We start from the raw sequence: 16089 nt of genomic DNA, 5'->3' as shown, positions 1-16089 counted from the left end.
CAGAAGGATAATACAGGAATGCACAGATATCAACACACCATAACACAATAAACACAGACAGCAACATGGGAAAGAGTTCCAGTGTGCACATCTGATCTGGGACCGCTGCAATCTTTCGACTGCGCCTCCAGCTGACCCGATGTCCACATCATGGGGGAGGTAAGCGTTGGAGGTGGCGTTGGATCCGGGGTAGGGAGGGTGACGCGTCAGTGAGTGCTTATCAGTATCAGTATATGTCTGTGTGTGCGTGTCCAGAGTTCAGCTGAGACAGTGTCCTTCGCCCTGCCAGGCTAAGTAAACAGTCTTCCAGCCAACCCAGGTGGCCTTGTAGGGAATGGGAAGGAACAGACTCAACACAGTCGTTATCAGGGAGTTGTTGTTCGGCTCCAGCCTTGAGCTGGCGCCGAAGGTAATTGAGAATTTCAAGCTGTTTTTTAACACTCGACACTGGTCTCTCAGTCTCCCGTTAATAGCTGCGAGCTTCTCCGTGATGTTATTAGCCGTCGATTCTGTGGTCAGACAGCAAGATCCCTGGGAGGATTCTAAGTGTCGTTAATACGGAAGCTCTTTTCTGGCCTTATTAACCAAACTGCACGTATGAAGCACTATTGATACTAAATTATCCTTTGCAAAGCCGCAGTTCACTGTGATTGGTCAGATGTTGCCAATGCCACGCCCATCACGACTAAGAACCATTAACCAGCTTCGTGTTCCTGACTACTGATGTTAGGGTGAGTCAATCAAATGACAGTAAGAAACCCTGGCTTTGTAGCACAGGCCCAGGTCACATGAACACCGTCTGTACACAAAGGAGAATCCCGTTCACTACTTTGTTACTGTCAAGAGAATTTTCAAATACTTGTAAATCTGATTGTGAGTTTTCCCTAAATCACCGTCTACGGTGTAGGCAACAAAAACTGTTTGCTTTACATTCGCCTTCTTTATCTGTGCTCATGTTCTACATAACTGATTCACAACAGGGGTAATTAGACAGAGGTACAGTTTCTATCAGATCACTTTTATTGTCACATCACATTACTGGTACACTGGTGCAGCACATGTCAGTGAGATTCTTGTGTGCAAGCTTCACAAACAACAGTGGTGTCCAAAATATAAGAAACATAAAAAATAAATAAATAAAATATAAGAAATATATTAAAAAAAAAGCAATGAATGGCATGAATGTATGTACAAATAAAAAGAATGCATGCACATATATACATACACATGTGTATATGTGTGTATATACATAAGTATAACACAAGAGGAAGTGGTGTGAACAGAGTGTGACTGGATGATCCTCCCTGCTTTCCTCAGGCTCACCTCCAGTTATCCTTTTGGAACACAGCACCATATACTAATATTAGTGATGGGACGTTCTGTATCGAGGCTTCGGAGCGTGTGTCGAGTAATGGAGGGGGCGTTTCCGCGAAGCGCGTATCGAGGCTTGCTTCATTTATGGGAGGAGCTGAAAATGATGACGTCCGAAGCCTCGCTGCCCGGCTGTACCACGTGACTGGTTCATGAAGCGGTTCGAACTTTGCCGCGAGCTATGACAGCGATATAAACCCTCAGACTTCATTCAAAATGTGGGTGTTTGATGGAGAGTTGTTAGAGAGAGTTTGGAGACCGTTTGGAGGTTTATGAGAGTGAGGAGAGAAAGTCAGGAGAGAATGGAGCCAGCTAAGAAGAGGAGGATGTCCTCCCCTGTGTGGGAACATTTTGATCTTATTCCTCCCAACAAGGTATGTAAATTTCTACAGAAGATGTATTTTCATAATACTGATGGTGCAATACAATTTATGTTGAGCTGTCTTGACTTTTGTACAAGGTGAAGTGTTTGCTATGTGCCAGGGAGCTGGGATATAACAGCAACACCTCATCCATGCTTAGGCACTACAGAGCTTTGCATGAGAATAAGGGGAACACCGATTGTGGAGCAAGACCAGGTGAGCCATCAAATGCAATGATAATATAGCATGCAGTAATGTTACTAAATGATATAACAATATTATACAGCTGTAATAAGTTACGTGTGTGATATTTATATTTGTGCTTTGTCTTTATTGTCTTTCCTCAGGAGAACAATCTCCAATAGATGAAGACCTGGTCAGCATGGTGATTGAGGACTCCCAGCCATTTAGCATTGTGGAGGACAAAGGATTCAAAAGATTTGTTAAATCATTAAATCCCAGCTATGTTCTCCCCACTAAAAAGGTCGTAAAAGCAGTGAAAATGTAGTTTTTACAGAATAAAATGTGAACAGGCAGGACTGAGGCTCAAAGCCTCAGTGTGTAGCTGTCCATACCTCAACGTTACAAAAGCACAACCACTGTCCACACCCCAACCACACCTCACCTCACAGTAAATGATCATTTCCATTTCAAGCATTTCCAAATAATCATTTCCCATACTGCCAGTATAAATATACACAGTATACTGCATCACTACAATATACATGTTTTACACACTCCTTTTGTTGTTGACATTTACAGGCTGTGTGCAAAAGGCCACACTCTTCAAATTCATGCCAGCTATTATTTTTACGTCCAGTAGGTGTCCTGCTAGAGCAAATGAAGCTTCACGAAGCTTCTCGTTGGGGTGAACCAATTGGATGAAAAGCTTCAGTGCTTCATGGGGCTTCATCTGCCCATCACTAACTAATATCATTTTATTAGATTAATACAGCACAAGGTTCCGTTTTGCACAGAAACGTCCTACTTTTTACTTTCTTTGACTATTTTTCACAACCTGCACTTTCAGTTTTACTTGAGTAAAAAAGTTAAATCAATACTTTTACCAGAATGTTTTAATAAGCATGTCACCTCCTACTGAAGTATATAATGTCTCTTTTTGGCCACCTCTAACACACACAGACACACACGTATCCCACATTAGTCCCAGGCTAAATAACATCAGTGCCAAACACGTATCGCAGGCTTGACAGGCTTCGGTCCAACTATATTTACAGCTGGCTTTTCTATTACATTCAGACAGACAGCGAGAAATTTCAGAATTACAGTATCCGAGGAGTAAACACCGCGTCGACAACACAGGCAGCAGCTTATTGAAGTGAAACTCATAACTGACGCTTTCCCATCATTTGTGCAGAGAGCAGGCCCCTCCTCCTCCGAAGAGTAGCGACGTCACATTTTGACGTCGTGTTGATTTTGAGCGGAGAAGTAATTTATTTATAAACTGACGCAAGGGCGCTAAATCTAAAATAAACCGTGAATAAAATGTGAAAATACATAAATACTTTTGGTGAAGCAGCTGCACGTATGAACGGTTCGAGAAATTTGACCTTAACACAATAAACTTGCTACGTTAGCGTCAGAGAGCGTTAAATAGAAAGTACAGAGGAAAATGACTTGCTAGCACAGCCGGTCGGGCTACATTTTAGCTAGCTAGCTAGCTAACCGTAGTAAGAGTGTTGTTTTTCTGGCGTTACCCTGCAAATACTGTTAGTGGTAGTTTGTCGTCTTTTATTAACCCTTCCGTTGTTACGTTGTGGACTCATGGACTTACAACTATGTTCAACAGGGTTATGAGAGAACGCTAGCATTAGCTGGCTACCTGGAGGTTGCTCAAGAAACAAGCCACGGCCAGCGATAACTCCGGCTAGCCGACAGTTTTAGCATTCCTGTTTCCACTTTAGTTAACTTGAGTCTTTTGGGGTTTTTTCGTGTCGTATGTGTGGCAGAGGTTAACGTTACTCCATAGAATTATGGCGCCTCGCGTACAGCTGGAGAAAGCGGCTTGGCGTTGGGTGGAAACTGTGAAACCAGAAGAAATCAGGCAGGAGCATATAGAGCTAGCATATCGAATCAACCTCCCGGCCTGCAAAAGAGGTGCCTGCAGGTACAGTATCAACATTTCTAAACAATGTTTGTTGTGATAGCGCATGTTAGTGAAAATACCCCATTTGTTGAACTACATTATATTCAGATTAGTTAAAGGCTTAATGGTCGGCTGTTCCCTCGCTTGCGGACAAGCATCAAGTCTGTGGAGCAGTTTTATAGACTGTAGGAAAGCTAATGAAGACCCACTCTCGAATTTGACATTGCACAACTTAGCTCAGCCTAGCACACAGACACTTTGCTAGTGTCTTGTTAAGGTCCGCACTGTTTGCTATGGTTGCGCTACAAAAACCATTATTGGTCTCACCCCGTGGCCCCTACCTGGATACAAATATATCTATATTATTGCTAATATATGTGTAATATATCTATATCGTGGCTAAAGCGCTTCTGGATGGATGCAAACTGCATTTCGTTGCCTTGTACCTGTGACATGTGCAATGACAATAAAGTTGAATTCTATTCTAAATGTGTGGGTGGCTGTGTTTGTCAGCTGTGCGTTGTTTAAGAGCAATGTAGCCAAAGTGTGAACCAGTAAAGTTAATAGTATTCATTTGCTTTTCCAGGAGGAACTGCAAAGGGAATCCCAACTGCCTGGTTGGTATTGGTGAACAGGCATGGCTTGGAGAAATTGATGAAAGTGCTTTTCACAGTATCGATGACCCAAATTCAGAACGTCGAGAAAAGGTACTGCAAATGATTTTCTCACATGGCCTTTTTTTGGCTGCCTTGCTTGATGATTGACAGTCCAAGTCCTGGCCACATGTAGAAACAGTATATGTAAAGATAAGGTTATGTCTCTCTGTCTGTCTCTGCCCCTTTCTAGAACACATTTGTTGGGTTGACCAACCTTGGTGCAACATGTTACGTCAACACATTTCTGCAAGTATGGTTCCACAACCTGGAGCTGCGTAGGAGTCTCTATCAGTGCCAAAATTCAAGAGCAGAGGAACATGACACTGAGTCTGGTATAAGTCAAAACTAAATCCTGGGCTGCTTCTGTGTTTTTATTTGTTTTCCAAGTAAACTCGGCAGGTTTTAGCCAGATTTGGAAAGGTGTTGTTGCTTGTTGTACATATAAATAACATAGTACACACGTCGGTATGCAGTAGTTGGCACTTGTTCTTGTGCTTTCATAGATTCCTACTGATACTGGTGGCTGTAGCTCAGGTGGTAGAGCAGGCAGGTCACCTACTAACTGGAAGGTTGGTGGTTCGATCGATCCCAGTCTGTTCCAGTCTGCATGCCAAATATCCTTGGGCGAGATACTACCCCCATGTTGTTCTCCGATGCGTCCATCGGAGTATTAATGTTGTGCGAACGTTAGTTAGAAAGCACTTAGTAACCTATTAGGGAAAAGTGCTTGTGTGATTGGGTGAATGAACAAGTTGTGTAAAGCACTTTGAGTGCTCAGAGTAGAAAAATGCTGTATAAGAACCAGTCCATTTCCCATACTGGTTCCTACCCAAAGTACAAACACAGGGTTGGTTGTTAGATTCTAAATTGGCCGTGTGTGTGATGCAAAAGTGTCCAGAATCAAGCTGTTTGTGAATGTATGAGTAAATGTAACTTTTCTTGTAAAGCACCTGGGTCTTCTACCAATCCCAGTGTTGGAGGATCAATCCCTGGTCCTGCAGTCCTGGTTTCTCTGGTCTGTGTGGTCTGTATCTCGGTCCTTGGGCGAGATACTGAACCCTGAGTTGCCCCAGTTGCACCTCGCGGTGTGAGTGTGTGACAAAAAGACTGATCATTACATGCACCATCACTTCACGGAACAACCAAAACGGAGGAGAATACAGTCATCTCACTCACATTCAGTCTGATGGATGCATTGGAGAGCAGCTTGGGGTATTTGGCAAGCGCACAGCAAAATTCAAACTTTCTTGTGTGAAATGTGAAAGGCCCAATGCTCTGCTGGACTAGTACTCATTTCTACTGTTTTGAATGTATTTTCAAGTAACTGACATAATTTGCTTAAAGCAAAAGTTGACTTTTTATGTTAGCTACTGTGACAGTGCATATACAGTATACTGTGAAGGCTTATCCTCTGTCTATTTCAGATTACGAGCCCCAGTCCATCTGTGAGCATCTACAGTATCTGTTCGCTCTCCTGCAGAATAGCAACAGAAAGTACATCGACCCTTCAGGGCTAGTGAAAGCACTTGGTCTGGACACAGGACAGCAACAGGTACATTCAGTCCCATTTATCTATGTGTCCAAGGAGCCAGGCAAAATGATCTCACAATATCTTTTGAGACAATCTGAAGTTCTTTGTTGCACACTGCTTTTGTTTCAGTCCAGTCTTTGTACCTGAACATTTTCAAAGGAATGTTTGTTAAGCCACTAAACACTGATCTGTGAATCACTCGAGCATTAAAAAGCACACGTAACTTACAGGATGAATCGCTGTTCTGTACACATAACAGAAACTTGGCAAAACTGTATTTTTAGCCATTTTGTTACTAGAAGCCACAGTTGGTTCCCATAAGAGGCATGTACAAATTACATTATAATTGAATAATATCAACACTTAGCAGTAAATCAGGAAGAAAAACCCAGATATAGTCAATTATTGTGCTGTACTTTATGTTTTTAGGTGTTTGGGGTTTTTTAAGGTTTTTTGTTTTCAAGGTAAGTCACCTCGAGAACTGTGGGCTGTATTACAAAGTCAGGTCAACCAGTGTGCGGCCTGGATTAACTCCCTAACACTGCCAAACTGGATAAACAGTCAAATGAAGCTAGTTATCAGCTAGTTAACCGAAGGTTTCCCCTGTGTGTGGCGTTGACATCATGTGACCAATCTAAAACAGCTACTTCATGGGTCATTGGAGGCTTCCTCCACAGAAAATGTGTCACCTACTCCAGTCAGACATTTTCAGAGAACCGAGGTCACAAAATACAATACTGCTGCAACAAAGCCCGTGCAATTAATGCTGCAGAAAGTGGCTGTTCTGTTGATTTAGCAGACAAAATGGTCAGATAAACATTTTAATTCCAGTGAACTAGTTCATGGCCGAGTGTGTATTTTGGTGCTGCTGTTGGCTGCTCATGGCTGCACATCTGAGCTCCACACTTTAAACTGGATCCATTCAAACATTAAAGCGCACTGTTCCATAGATGTGGCCATCGCGTTGGTTTGTTGCAGGTCAAAGTGAAATGAATTTTACTCGTTGAACATTCTTAGTGGGTGTTCTGTGTTTCAGTAGCTGCAGCTCTAGCAGTGCAAAAACGACGAGCAGCCGATTACAAACACGTATACAAATGACACTCAGAGAAAATTTGCCTAAGAGTTGAGAATGTGTTGAAGAATAAAGGTGCTCATAGCAAATATTGGCTTTCAAGCTTGTTAGGAACGTGCACACACTCTGCTTTTTGTCCTACTGACTTCAGAGCCTTTATTTTCAGGATGCCCAGGAGTTCTCGAAGCTGTTCCTGTCCCTGCTGGAGGACACACTGTCCAAACAGAAGAACCCGAACCTGCGGAACGTCATTCAGCAGCAGTTCTGTGGACAGTTCTCCTATGTTACTGTGTAAGGCTTCTTATTACTTACACTTGTTTCAATAGAGTACTGCTGTGTGTGGATTTGTTTTTCACATGTGACATAGTACTAACACGTGTAAATGCTCACCTCAGAGCTCTGCTGTCAAAGCCTGACGCAGATGGAGCTCTGTCTGTGAAGCTGAAGCTCTAAGTGCTTAACGTTTGGAGAACATGTTCTTAGAACATGTTTAGTGTCAGTACAGAACATTACATCACGTTACATTGGTTGGTAGAAACTCAGCATACATACACTTCTTTGCTGAAGATTAAGTTTTCCATCAGTCTGTATCCCTGCTAACCCTTACAGAACTGTAGTTTGAACCCCAACTGTGAGTGAGTTGTTGGGCCTTGGCTCATAAGAACGGTATACAATGGCTTTTCTGACTTTGACACAAAACTACACAGTGATTTGGACACGGCACATTTGTGTGTCAGGCTGGTTCCTGTCAGAATGCAGTGATGAGGAAGACAGGAAGGTCTCCTGTTCCACACAGATGTGCTGCTTGTTTATGTTTACAGTTCTTGGAAAATAGTTCTTTATCTTATGTTTCTGCCGTTTGCTACATAGGAGGGGTTTCACAGGTGTGGCTTAGTGTGTGTGCATATTTATTTCATATTAGAGTTAGCATTTGGACTGCAACATGAATCATTCAAATGTGCTGAGTAGGGATGGGGATTGATGAGATTTTCACGATTCCGATTCCATTTTCGATTCTGTTTAACGATTCGATTCTTTATCGATTCTCTTTAAAAAAGGAGAACACTTGGAACTGTGTTTTATATCTTCTCTTTGAACAAGATAGAAATTTAGGAGTAACATGGCCTTACAAACCCAACACTGAGAGCTTCAGAGATCCAGCCTACGGCTCTTCAATGGGGTGTCACAGGGTCCCCAGGAAAAAAAATTGTAAATGTAAAATAATAAAATAAATATTCTTCTGTAGCAATAACAAAGTTTAACATAAATTATTCTGTAGCAATTACACAAGAATATCCAGTAATGTCCCTGCCTACAATTAAACACATTCACTTACTGAAAATCATCTGCTGTGGCAAACGGGTGCAAGCCTTTGACCACAAACTGAGTCACTGCTCGGTGACGTTCGTCTATCCTGCCTGAAAGGAGACGCTACCGGCAGACTGCAGCGAGAACTGCCAGCATCTGAGCCAGACTCTGTCTGTCTCTCTCATCATGGTTATCTAAATGCACAGTAATGGCAGGTTTGTAATAAGGCAGATCGCGCTAACATAATATGCACTGTTAGTTGATTATTTACCTGCCGCATTAACGGGCGAGGACGTGCAAACGTTACCGCTGCTGCTGGGTTGAGATTCACGAGTCCGGAGCGAATTAAAAACACGACATTCATTTAAGGTCATCGCGTGTTTTGTGAGCAAATGCTTTTGCATATTCGTAGTGTTTCCTCCCTTTGATGAAATCTCTACTTTGCAAGTATTGCAAGTTGCCCTGTTGTCATCCGTTCTCGTAAAGTGTAACCAAACTTTTGAGCGTTTGAGCCGCCGTGTTTCCTGCCAGGTAAATGACGCTCCGCAACGTGGTGACGTCATTCGGGGCGACTGGAATCGATAAGGGAATCGTTTGCAAAAATGGCAAACACTTCCAAGGAACTGAAACAGTGGGAACCGGTTCTTGTTGAGAACCGGGTTTCGATACCCATCCCTAGTGCTCAGCAGTTTTATGGTTTTGGTTTGAAGAAGAATGGGATGCTTAGTAAGTATTTAAAAAAAACTGAAAAACTTCAGGACTTTCCCCCCAAACTTTAAAACATTCATCTCAAAAATGACCCAGCTGGCGTTTTTGAGAGTGCATAAAGCAGAGGTGGAAATCTGTTGTTTTGGCTGTTCATCAGGTGTAACCAGTGTGGACGATCATCTGCTCTTCCATCGCGGTTTTACGAGCTAGAGCTGAACATCCAGGGCCACAAGAGCCTGACTGAGTGTGTCACCGAGTTCTTAAAGGTATCTGTCATTCAGCTACACGCAGTTTGTAGATGACATTAGTGAATTAGTTTATTTCAAATCAGAATCAGTCACATGTTAGCATATATTAGATCTGTCCAGTTTGAATTGAATTGCCTTTTAAATGCTCTGACTTTATTTTCCTTGCTCCTCACTCTGCAGGAGGAGAAGCTGGATGGGGAAAACCGCTACTTCTGTGAGACGTGTCAGAGTAAGCAGAATGCCACCCGAAGGATCAAGCTGCACAGCCTTCCTCCAACCCTCAACCTGCAGCTCATGCGCTTTGTCTTCGATAGGTCAGCCATCACTCTGCATTTCTCTGATCTGTAATTTTATGGTGGTTTCATTTAAATGGGGGCAGGATATCAACTAAATATTAATATTACATAAAAGTAATCAATTGATTTGGATGTCATTGAATGAATTAAGTACTTAATCTCCTACAACCCAGCTAGAATAGAAGGCAGCAAAGAAGTGGGTAAAGAGAAGCACGGTCGTGGAGTGCACTCGCCAGCCTAAAGAACTCAGTCCTATAGACGATCTGTGATCTGAAGCTTTGAGTTGACAAGGGGCAGCCAAGAAACCTAAAGGATTTAGAGTTTCTATAAAGAGAAGGCTGAGGAAAATGTTTGTGTGCTGCTCACTCATTTTGGATCGCAACAAATGAAAACTTAAGTTTGGTAGATCCTGATCACATTATGCTTTAACAAGTAGGATTATCCATGAAATGCTGAACACAGTTTCACAGGCCGGCCCACTCTTCCACGTTACATCTGTTATGTGTTTTAAACCAAGATGGCACTCACTCATCTTGAGACTTCAGAGTCGAATGGATGATGCTGGAGTAGCTGTGTTCACCTTTTGTACTGTCTCAACTAGAGCTGGGCGATATGAGATTTTTTTCATATCACGATATGTTTTTTTCATTTCAGGCGATAACGATATCTATCACGATATCAGCCAAATAACTATATTTGTAAGATTTAAATGTGCCGTTGCTCACAAGTAAAATGTGAAATAATCAGCAGCTTGTTTTTATTTAAATATTTATTTCCCATAATAAGTTCAACAGGGTAGATGTACTTAAGGAACATGAGACTTTTTCAGATAAATAAAGGCAAATATTGCAAACTACACAAAAGGCAGCCGCTAAAGCGTTTAAGTTTCAAAATAGAACAAATGAAACAGACTAAACTGTCAATTCCACTTAGAAACAAAATATTAATTCTAAAAATAAATCTTAGTTTGTTTTACAGAAGAACAGACAAAACTGACTAACTTTTGTCAATATCAAATAAACTGAGAACTAAAAGGAAATTCTCAATCTCTCCTTGTTGTATAGCTGAGCTTTTCAAACAGTTTTAACAGTTACTTTAGTCTGACAAAAGCCGAATGACGAATCAGCGCTTCCAGTCAGAGACTGAGGCTACGTCCACACGTACACGGGTATTTTTGAAAACGGAGATTTTCCGTTTTCGTTTTAAAAAAATAATCCCGTCCACACATAAAGGCAGAAATGAAGGAAAACGCTGCTATGAACATGCCAAAGCAGCAGGTGGCGCTAGATTCCTAACCGTGCAGAAATGTTGGCCAATCAGAAGTCTAGAAGCCTCGGTGGGAAAAAGTAAACAAAGCTGGGGCATAGAAGCAGAACCGAGTCGTATGTGTGGAGGGACAGTAACTGTGTGTATATGTAAGCATTTAAACACTGCAGAGAGTACAATTAACAGTATTGTAGAAATTCATTTCACCGAAACAATAACGTGGCGCACAGTGTGACGCATGCACCAGTTTATTGTATTTCCAGACTTGTTTTCGGCACAATTTACAGTGCACGCTACTCTGTTTTTTGTCAGACTTGAAATAGCAGAAATACCTTCACACTACGGAGCTTCTATGGCTCTTCCGTTCGACAATCTCTCCGGCGTTGGAACCATCATCTGTTTTCTCTTCGGTCACGCTCGGTTGATTTTTCTAGTCGGCACACTCATTTCCTCCATTACCCGCTGGCTGCTTCCCAAACAAACACACGTGTGGCTTGGCACTTGTGCTGTACGTAACAAGTCACGCGACGTGACGCTGCGGCTGTGATTGGTTCGGCTCTGCGCTACTGAATTTGGATTGGCTGACCTTTTTTTTTTTTTTTTTAAGAGGACAAGAGCGGCGAAGTCTATCGCGATAGCTTAATTTCTCTATCGAGTAAAAGTTATATCGCGATACATATCGTTATCGTTCTGTCGCCCAGCTCTAGTCTCAACTAAAATACATAGCAGTATTAAAATTAATCTTTTTTTTAAATCTCTTAAAGTCACTTTTTTAAGGAAACTAGCTGGAATTAATTAATTAAACTATTTATGTCATTGGTTTCTTCTGCCTTGAGGTCAGACATGTGTTTTCTCCTCCAGACAAACAGGCCACAAGAAGAAGCTCAACTCTTTCATCAGCTTTCCAGAGCAGTTGGACATGGGGCCTTTCCTAGAAGAAAAGCAAGGTATGAGCAGTTTCTCCGTGTGCCACAGAAAGTAGCCGCACCGATTCAACAGCTTGCACTGGCTTGTGGCAGCTATACAACAGGAATGTGGTCCAGCTTATAGATACAACTGTGTCTTGAGGGATTCAGTTACACGTTGACAGCTACATTAGTTCACACCTAGTCATAGCATAGCTCAAATGTGGATTGCACCTATGTATTTGAGGTACCTAAATAAATACATCATCTGTTGTCTGCCAGTTGTTGCACTTTAACAAAGTGACATGTGAAAAAGTTCACTTGCAGCCTGTCTCTAAAGTGGCCCCAGACTCATTGTGTATGTAGACACTGGTAAACTAAAGGGGCCCAGCACAGACCATCTCTGAATCTGGGCTGAGTGATTACATCTCCTGTATGGTTGAGGACGGTCTTACTACCCAGTAACATGAGTTATAATGTTATGTCTCCGTCTCGCCAGATGAGAAATGTGTCTATGAACTGAGCGCAGTGCTGATTCATCGGGGAATCAGTGCCTACTCCGGCCACTACATCGCCCACGTGAAAGATGCTCGTACTGGCGACTGGTACAAATTCAACGATGAGGAAATTGAAAAGATGGAAGGCAAAAAGCTACAGCTTGGTATTGAGGAGGACATTGGTACGTAGTAAGTAGCATGGAAATGGGGGCACTTCAGTAGTACCTTTGTGAAATCCCCATGTAACGTTGTGTTATTGTTGCCAAATATTATTTCTAATGTATAATGTTCTTCCATCCGTCCATTTTCTTCTGCTTACCTGGGTCTGGGCAGAGAAGCCCAGACCTAACCACCTTCTCCAGCTTGTCTGGGGGAGCACCGTGGCATTCCTCGGTAAGCGATTATATCTTACCGAGATTATATATATATATAAGAGATTATATCTCTCCAGCGTGTCCTGGATCTGCCTCGTGGTCTCCTCCCAGTGGGACATGTCTGAAACACTTCACCCAGGAGGCATCCTTTTGGTGTGGAGCAGTAGCTGCTCTACTCTGAGCCCTTTTGGATGGCCAAACTCCTGACTCTGTCCCTAAGGGAGAGGCCAGACACCCTTCAGAGGAAGCTCATTTCTGCTTTTTGTATCCACAATCTCGTTCTTCCAGCCACAGCTCATGACCACAGCTGAGGGTAGGGACATAGATCGACCTTTTACACTCAGCTCTCTCTTTATTGTGACGAGCCAGTACAGCATCTGCATCACTGCAGCTGCAGCACCAGTCTGTCGATCTCCCACTCCTCTCTCCCTGTACTTGTGAACAAGACCGCGCGATACTTAAACTCCTCCACTTGGGGCAGCAACTCATGTCTGACACAGAGTGGGCACTCCACCCTTTTGAGGAGCCTCTATCAATCTTGGAGGTGCCGATTCTCATTCCCGCCGCTTCACACTCGGCTGTGAGCCGCTCCAGTGCGAGCCAGAGGCCATTATGAAAAAAATCCTTGACAAATATTTTTAGTGCTGTCAGCGTTAATGTGACTAACACAGTTAACCCAACCCATCTGGAGCGCAGACTGAGTCAAAATCCCTGAAAAGTCTCTGTCAACGCATTTCAGACAGTTGGTCCAAAGTTTGTTCATTCTGCGCTCCAGATGGGTTGAGCGCGTTAAAAACTTTCATCATGATGACGGCATTAACGCTGACAGCCCTAACTTTGGAGGGAAATTAGTTTGTCCAGGTGTGGACTTCTGTCTTGTAGACGCCCAAATCAGTCCGTGCATGATTACATTCAAAAGGTCTGCGCATGCGTGAATGTATCGCTCATCATCGATTATTGGACTGACGATTGTCGGTTGGAAAGTTTTTACATATCGCCCCACTCTAGTCCAGTGATCTGTGACCAGGAAGATAACAGAACCTGGGATGCTCCTGTGTCCGAGGTTCAACTAGGGGAGGGAGTCTCCTTTCCAGCATCCTGGCATAGACTTGCACGGGAGGCTGAGGAGAATGATCCCCCCTATAGCTGAAGCTTCTGGTCCCCCTTCTTAAAGATGGGAACCACCACGCAGGTCTGCCAATCCAAATGTACCGCCCCTTATCTCCACGCAACATTGTGGAGTTGTCAGCCAAGACAGTCCTATAACATCCAGCGCCTTAAGGAGCTCAGGGTGAACGTCATCCAGCCCAGGAACTCTGTTAAACTTGTTTAACAGTGACCTCGCCCCCGGAGCTAGTCAAATCGTCCCTCTCGTCCCCAGACTCTGCTTCCACTACAGAAGACATGTCAGTCGGATTAAAGAGCTCCTCGATGTATTCCTTCCACTGCCCAAGAATATCCTCAGTTGAAGCCAGCAGAGCTCCACCCACTCTATACACAATGTGGGTTGAGCACCACTCCTGAGTCGCCTGATGGTTTCCCAGAAACTCTTCAAGGCAGTCAAAGTGTTTTTTCCATGCCCTCTGCGCCACCCAGTGCCACTGCGCCCAGCCGGGCCCATGGCACTGGCCTCCGGGTACCCCAGGCCTGGCTTCAGGGCGGGGCCCCAGACAGAGTGAGCTGTTCACTAGAGTTGTCACTTATAGGGGTGTATAATGTTCTTTACTATTAAAAATGTAAACACAAGGTTCCTAACAACAGTGGACCAGCTTTTTTGTTTGTTTGTTTGTTTGTTTGTTTGTTTGTTTTGCAAATGTATTGTCAATTTTACCACCTGAGGGACGTATACACTTTCTTATAGTTGTTTTTCTTCTTTACTCCACTTGTTTCCTAGCTGAGACGGTAAAATCCCAGACAAAAAAACCAAAGTGCAGTAAAGGCTATCACTGCTCCAGAAATGCATACATGCTGGTGTATAAGGTCCAGCAGGAGGAAAGCTCAGGTCCAATCAGGACTAATGTGGAGGTGCCAGGTGTGTCGATTTTGAATTGATTTTTGCATGACCTCTACAATTGGTAAAAACAAATGGAGACCTCTGGGTGATGCATGTCTGATTGTCTTTTCTCTTTTCTGACCAACAGCCTTTCTTCAGAGGTTGGTAGACCAAGACAACCATAAGTTTGAGGAATGGTGCAGTGAGATGACTGACATGAGAAAACAGAGTGTGGATAAGGGCAAGGCTAAGCATGAAGAGGTGAAGGAGCTCTACAAGCTTTTACCCGCAAGAGACGGTCGGTAAAATCATGCCTTAATCATCCACAGTCCACTTAACAGAAACACTTAGAGTGTGCACATGTTTGTTACAGTTCAAAGTATTCTTACATGCACACAGTGTAAACTCTACTTCGTCAGGCTGTTGAGGTATATTATTGGCTCCTCGAGCATCTTCATCCTCTGAAACAACACGATGGAGTCACAAAAAACCATACCACCTTTAGTCTCTGGTGCCACTGTTGGACATATTCCAGCTCTACTGTGTCAGACTGCAGCTGTCAGTATTAGTCTTTATGTTCTGTGTCTATTGCCTAGAAGGTCAACAAAGAAACTCAAGCAGGTGGAGAACTTGTGCTGTGCTGCTAAACAAGGTTTGCTCTTGATAGCTGCAGTCCAAGGCAGTGGAACTGCCTGATTATTTTTGCATTCTTGTTACACAGTGCATGTGACGTGTGAATAATTATTTATGCGTACATGCACACACACAAACACGGCCATGTCAGGCCACGAATAGGATGTGATTTGTTGATCTCACAGTTATTAGTGCAACAGATTCCCTCCCTGTACTGTTAAGACACACATGTCTTGGGATATAGCAATGGGTGGTCTGGACGTTGGCATGCTTTATGCGATGGAGCCAATGCAGCGGGCTGTGATCCAAACACAGTGTGAAAGGGTGGCCCAGGAGGTAATAACAGAGTCAACCACCCACCAGCTTGTCAGCACTCCTTTTCAGTCGTGCTGTCCCAGGGTTCCTACTCTGACAGCTTCTGGCTGATTTAACCGGGCGGTCCCACCCCCTCCCCACCCTCAGGAGCAAAACTGCCTACGGCGCTCTATTTGAGGTGTCAGTCTGCAGAATAAAAGGGAAGGAAAAGTTAGGAGTGTGGAGCAGGGGCTTCCCACAGAGAGCCTTCTTCCCCTGCACAAATGCCACCTGGCACCGCTCTGTCCACTGGACCAGATCTGTGGCATCCTTTCGGGTGAGACTGGGGGCTGGTCTGGTCCGTGAAGTTCAGCACGAACCAGCAGTTGTAATCAGCCAGGAACCGTCTCACCTCTTTTTAGGTCTTGTGACATGGTCAGGATGCGACAGTTGTTGTTTTCGCACCTG

At 43.5% G+C, this 16089-nt stretch overlaps 2 protein-coding genes across 5 annotated transcripts in view; both read left to right on the top strand.

Moving 5' to 3' along the window:
- The first annotated feature begins 844 nt into the window (after window positions 1–844).
- On the top strand, window positions 845–2412 carry LOC147329758 (uncharacterized). The gene is made up of 3 exons (XM_086294137.1): window positions 845–1745; window positions 1832–1949; window positions 2081–2412. The coding sequence occupies exons 1-3, from the start codon at window positions 1644–1646 to the stop codon at window positions 2239–2241; spliced, it is 381 nt and encodes a 126-aa protein (XP_086150263.1). The 5' UTR covers window positions 845–1643; the 3' UTR covers window positions 2242–2412.
- A 746-nt stretch (window positions 2413–3158) lies between these two features.
- usp48 (ubiquitin specific peptidase 48) overlaps window positions 3159–16089 on the top strand; it is a 27730-nt gene continuing 14799 nt past the window's right edge. For 3 of the 4 annotated variants that reach the window (XM_086291095.1, XM_086291093.1, XM_086291092.1), the window contains exons 1-11: window positions 3160–3861; window positions 4427–4547; window positions 4687–4828; window positions 5921–6048; window positions 7266–7390; window positions 9273–9381; window positions 9544–9677; window positions 11787–11872; window positions 12330–12509; window positions 14596–14733; window positions 14843–14992. In XM_086291095.1, the coding sequence (XP_086147221.1) occupies window positions 3728–3861; window positions 4427–4547; window positions 4687–4828; window positions 5921–6048; window positions 7266–7390; window positions 9273–9381; window positions 9544–9677; window positions 11787–11872; window positions 12330–12509; window positions 14596–14733; window positions 14843–14992 (1447 nt within the window). In that variant the 5' untranslated portion in view covers window positions 3160–3727. Of the gene's footprint in view, window positions 3862–4426; window positions 4548–4686; window positions 4829–5920; window positions 6049–7265; window positions 7391–9272; window positions 9382–9543; window positions 9678–11786; window positions 11873–12329; window positions 12510–14595; window positions 14734–14842; window positions 14993–16089 lie in introns of all 4 variants that reach the window. The other variant, XR_015129006.1, reaches the window with a different exon arrangement.

Source organism: Aulonocara sp. 'chitande type north' Nkhata Bay, linkage group LG5 (genome assembly GCF_057382095.1).
Source record: "Aulonocara sp. 'chitande type north' Nkhata Bay isolate Kocher_YH1m ecotype deep benthic linkage group LG5, A_spYH_male_GT1.1, whole genome shotgun sequence".
NCBI classification, from domain to species: Eukaryota; Metazoa; Chordata; class Actinopteri; order Cichliformes; family Cichlidae; genus Aulonocara; species Aulonocara sp. 'chitande type north' Nkhata Bay.
This window is presented reverse-complemented; position numbering and strand designations above follow the sequence as displayed.